Genomic DNA, 4136 nt, shown 5'->3' with positions numbered 1-4136 from the left:
TACTGATGCCCTGTCTAATGATGGGACAAGAAAAGATGATTGTCATACCGATTATTTTTTAATATGAAGAATACAATGCCGGAAAGAAGTGTCTGTGCAGAGGAGAGAGAATCAACATCACTGATTACTTCAGGTTGTTTCAAAGTTGAGCCCTTGGAGCCCCAGAGACACCTGGAGGAGCCCACAGGGAACAGAGAAAGGGACATCATGGGCTGCTCCTGTGCTGCTGAGCTGGGCTGGGCTCCTGGGACAGAGGGAGCTCATGGCAAGCGACAACGCTGCAGAGAGACAGCTCTGCCCAGGAGCAGCTCCTCTGCAAAGCGCAGCAGGGCTGAGGGCTCTACCTGGGGATGCTGACGGGAGAGCAGCCAGGCAGAGAGACATTAAATGCAATGTGGAGTGGTTGGTTGCTGAGGATTTGATGAGAGACAAATCTTCACAGTCCTGACATGGTAAGTCTTTGTCTGTAGGACAACGCAGCTGCATTTCCTGGAGGGATCTCCTAAAGGTGGTACATCTCACAGTTTACAGGATCTGTCAGGTCTTTCTCACAGTATATCCGTTGTAGAGAAGAACATGCTCCAGAGCAGTGCTTCCCTGCTGCACTGTCAGAAGGATGGGGCATGACGGCACCTTCTGCTGAGGGTGAGTGCAGGGGGGAGCACCCAGGGGTGCCCAGGCTGTCCTGCAGAGCAGGGTCCCTGCACCCCAGGGCTGTGCTGGGGCAGGGACTCTGCCGCCTGCCAGGGTCAGCGCTCAGCCTGCCCGGAGAGATCCCCACGGTGCTGTGGGGAGAAGCTGTGGGCAGAAGAAGCGACCCGTATCAGGGCAGGAAAGGTGCTTCTGCTGTGGAGAGAGTCCTCTGTGGGTCAGGGCTACTCACAGCTCCAGATCACCCCCAGCGGTTTTCCAAGGGGATGGCCTAAGGACAAGATCAATGCGAGGACTACCAGAAAGATAAGGAACTTTCCTGACCCTGTCTTTTCAGTTTCCTATCCCAAGGGGTGGGGGGGTGCAGGAAAGGATAAAATGAAAGTGAGCCCTCATGCTCATAAAAGTCACTGAGACTCCTGAACTCCAACTTTGAGTGATCAGTACATCTGCCAGAAGGCTCATAACATCCCTTCACCACCCCTCTGCCTGTGGACAGCACCTGCATCACTTTTGCTGGACCCATCAGCCTTAATCTGACCTGTCCTGTTTCCCAACGTGCAAACAGGATGATGCCCCCAGGCAGTGCCCTGCAAACAGACAGGTTTCTGTAGGGCCAGGGTGAGGGCACAGGGGGTGGGATGGGGTCTGTGAGTGCTGACAGGGCGAAGACATGGACAGGGAAACACCTCCCAGGGGGGAGGATCTCCAAGCAGCAGGGAAATGATCAGAAATGAGAGGAAACTAAACCCAGAACTGTTATGGGAGGGAGAACAGAGAAAACTCAGTATGATCCCCCGCAGTGCAGATCCCTCCTGTGAGCAGCCCCCTCGCCTCCTCTCCCACCCAGCAAAGCCTCTGCCCTCAGGGCCGGGGGCTCCAAGGCATGAAGCAGCTCCTGTGCAGCCAGAGCTCCAGTTCCCTCTGCAGAGCACAGGGGCTGAGAGCAGCTGCCCGGCAATGCTGGTGTGTGGGAGGTGGCTGCACAGCTGGGGAAGGGTGACGCTGTCTGAGTGCCCGGCTGCCTCTGCCCTGGCCTCTCTCACACCCACCCTCACCGCAGTTTCCTTCTTGCTCCACTGCTCTGGGTCACTGCTGTTGTGATCTTGTTCTTGCTGTCAGGCTCTCTGGGGATGGGAGTTTCAGCTGCAGAGTCACAGCCTGATCTTGTGGGTCCTTTCCTGCAGCTGTGTCCATGGGAACACGTGTCCCAGCTTTCCTCTGACCTGTGGGGTGTGGGCAATGCAGTCTGTGGGTCTGGGGAATGAGCTGAGTCTCCCTTAATCAAATGCCATCATTAGGACACTTCTTTATGTCCTTGAGGTTTCCATCCAAGCTGTGAGCTCCCCACCAGGATACAAACCTGTGCTATAGCACCTTAGTGTTATCTTAAGCGCCATGGAGAAACACGGAGATACTACAACAGCGAAAATGCCATTGGGTTTGTGAAATGAGCCATGTCTGTCCTGGACTAAATGTTGGGTGCTGAGACCTTAGGAAAGGGTGAGACATGTCGTGGTCTGATGTGGGTCCGTCTGCTCTCAGCAGGGCCTGGTAGCTGTTCAGGGTAACATGGCAGTGTGATCAGCCTCCATCTCAGAAAGGTGCCAGCCCAGGGCAGCTGGAGCAAGACAGAGGGACAGAGCAGCTGCCCTCACTCTGCGTTGACACACAGACATCTTCTTGTCTTGCAGAACTTTCTCTGTTCTACCTGAGTGCAGCAGAAATGCTGAGGGTTTCTGAGATACAAGAAAACTCTCCAAGGCAATTATGGGAAGCTCTAAAAAGCCAAACCTCTCAAACTGCTTTGTGCCATCCTGGTTCCTTATCACTGGGAGAGCAGATGCTGACAGGCCCTTCTGCAGCAGGAATGGTTCCATCTGACACAGCTGAACCCCAGGTCTGGCCCCTGCCCCCGTTCCCATGACCCCCTGCTGCAGAGCAGGGCTGACTCCTGGGCAGCCAGCGGGCACAGATCCTGCTCCTCACGGCACCTCCAGCCAGCACCACCCAGGGCTCAGCCACGGAGCTGAAGGAAGGTCTGGAAAAGGACAAGAGGGTGTGGAGCAGGGGGAGGGTGCATAAGCAATGGCTTTGATTTTGCTCAGAGAAGTCTCCCCTAACTTGTCACTGTCTTTTGCTCCTGTGACAGTGCTCCATGCTCATCAACAACAAATGTCCAACAGCAGCTCCATCACCCAGTTCCTCCTCCTGCCATTCACAGACACACGGGAGCTGCAGCTCTTGCACTTCTGGCTCTTCCTGGGCATCTACCTGGCTGCCCTCCTGGGCAACGGCCTCATCATCACCACCATAGCCTGTGACCAGCACCTCCACACCCCCATGTACTTCTTCCTCCTCAACCTCGCCCTTCTCGACCTGGGCTCCATCTCCATCACTGTCCCCAAATCCATGGCCAACTCTCTGTGGGATACCAGGGTCATTTCCTATGCAGGGTGTGCTACACAACTCTTTCTGTTTTTCTTTTTAGCTTCAGCAGAATTTTATATTCTCACCATCATGTCCTATGACCGCTACATTGCCATCTGCAAACCCCTGCACTACGGGACCCTCCTGGGCAGCAGAGCTTGTGTCCACATGGCAGCAGCTGCCTGGGCCACTGGGTTTCTCAATGCTCTGCTACACACGGCCAATACATTTTCACTGCCACTGTGCAAGGGCAATGCTGTGGGTCAGTTCTCCTGTGAAATCCCCCAGATCCTCAAGCTCTACTGCTCAAACTCCTACCTCAGGGAAGCTGGGCTTCTTGTGGTCAGTGCCTGTTTAGGTTTTATGTGTTTTGTTTTCATTGTGCTGTCCTATGTGCAGATCTTCAGGGCTGTGCTGAGGATCCCCTCTGAGCAGGGATGGCACAAATCCTTTTCCACGTGCATCCCCCACCTGGCTGTGGTCTCTCTGTTCATCATCACTGCCATGTTTACCTACCTGAAACCCCCCTCCATCTCCTCATCATCCCTTGACCTGGTGGTGTGTGTTCTGTACTCAGTGGTGCCTCCAGCAGTGAACCCCCTCATCTACAGCATGAGGAACCAGGAGCTCAAGGGTGCCCTGTGGAAACTCATATCTTAGTGTTTTCTGAAGCAATAAACTGCCCATCTGCTTCTATATGAGTTTTAATGTAGCTAATCACAGGTCCAGCATGTCGTCTGGATTTTATGTTGTTATTAGTTGTTTTCTTATTGTGATAATTTTGTCATCTCCTTTCTAATTCTCTGTCAGCTTTTCTTTTATATGCATTGGTTGTGTAAATGCGGAGCAGTACTCTCCTTGTCTCTAAACAAAATAAAGGTTCCTGTAGTGACTTGTTTTTCACTATATCCTTCCTCCAAGGCCTTTTTTGAGCTGCCGGGATGATTCCCGTGTGCATTGTTGGAGGGGAACAGAGTCCCTCATGGCAACACTGAGAGGGAGCAGCAGCCCTTGGTCTTCCAGAGCTGTTCTCATTGCACTGCCACGTGCTCCTT

General features: G+C 53.4%; 1 protein-coding gene across 1 annotated transcript; it reads left to right on the top strand.

The window, feature by feature from the left end:
- The first annotated feature begins 2826 nt into the window (after positions 1 to 2826).
- On the top strand, positions 2827 to 3741 carry LOC135999610 (olfactory receptor 14J1-like). The gene has a single exon (XM_065653174.1). The coding sequence runs from the start codon at positions 2827 to 2829 to the stop codon at positions 3739 to 3741; it is 915 nt and encodes a 304-aa protein (XP_065509246.1).
- Positions 3742 to 4136: the final 395 nt, after the last annotated feature.

This window comes from Caloenas nicobarica, chromosome 29, assembly GCF_036013445.1.
Source record: "Caloenas nicobarica isolate bCalNic1 chromosome 29, bCalNic1.hap1, whole genome shotgun sequence".
NCBI lineage: Eukaryota > Metazoa > Chordata > Aves > Columbiformes > Columbidae > Caloenas > Caloenas nicobarica.
This window is presented reverse-complemented; position numbering and strand designations above follow the sequence as displayed.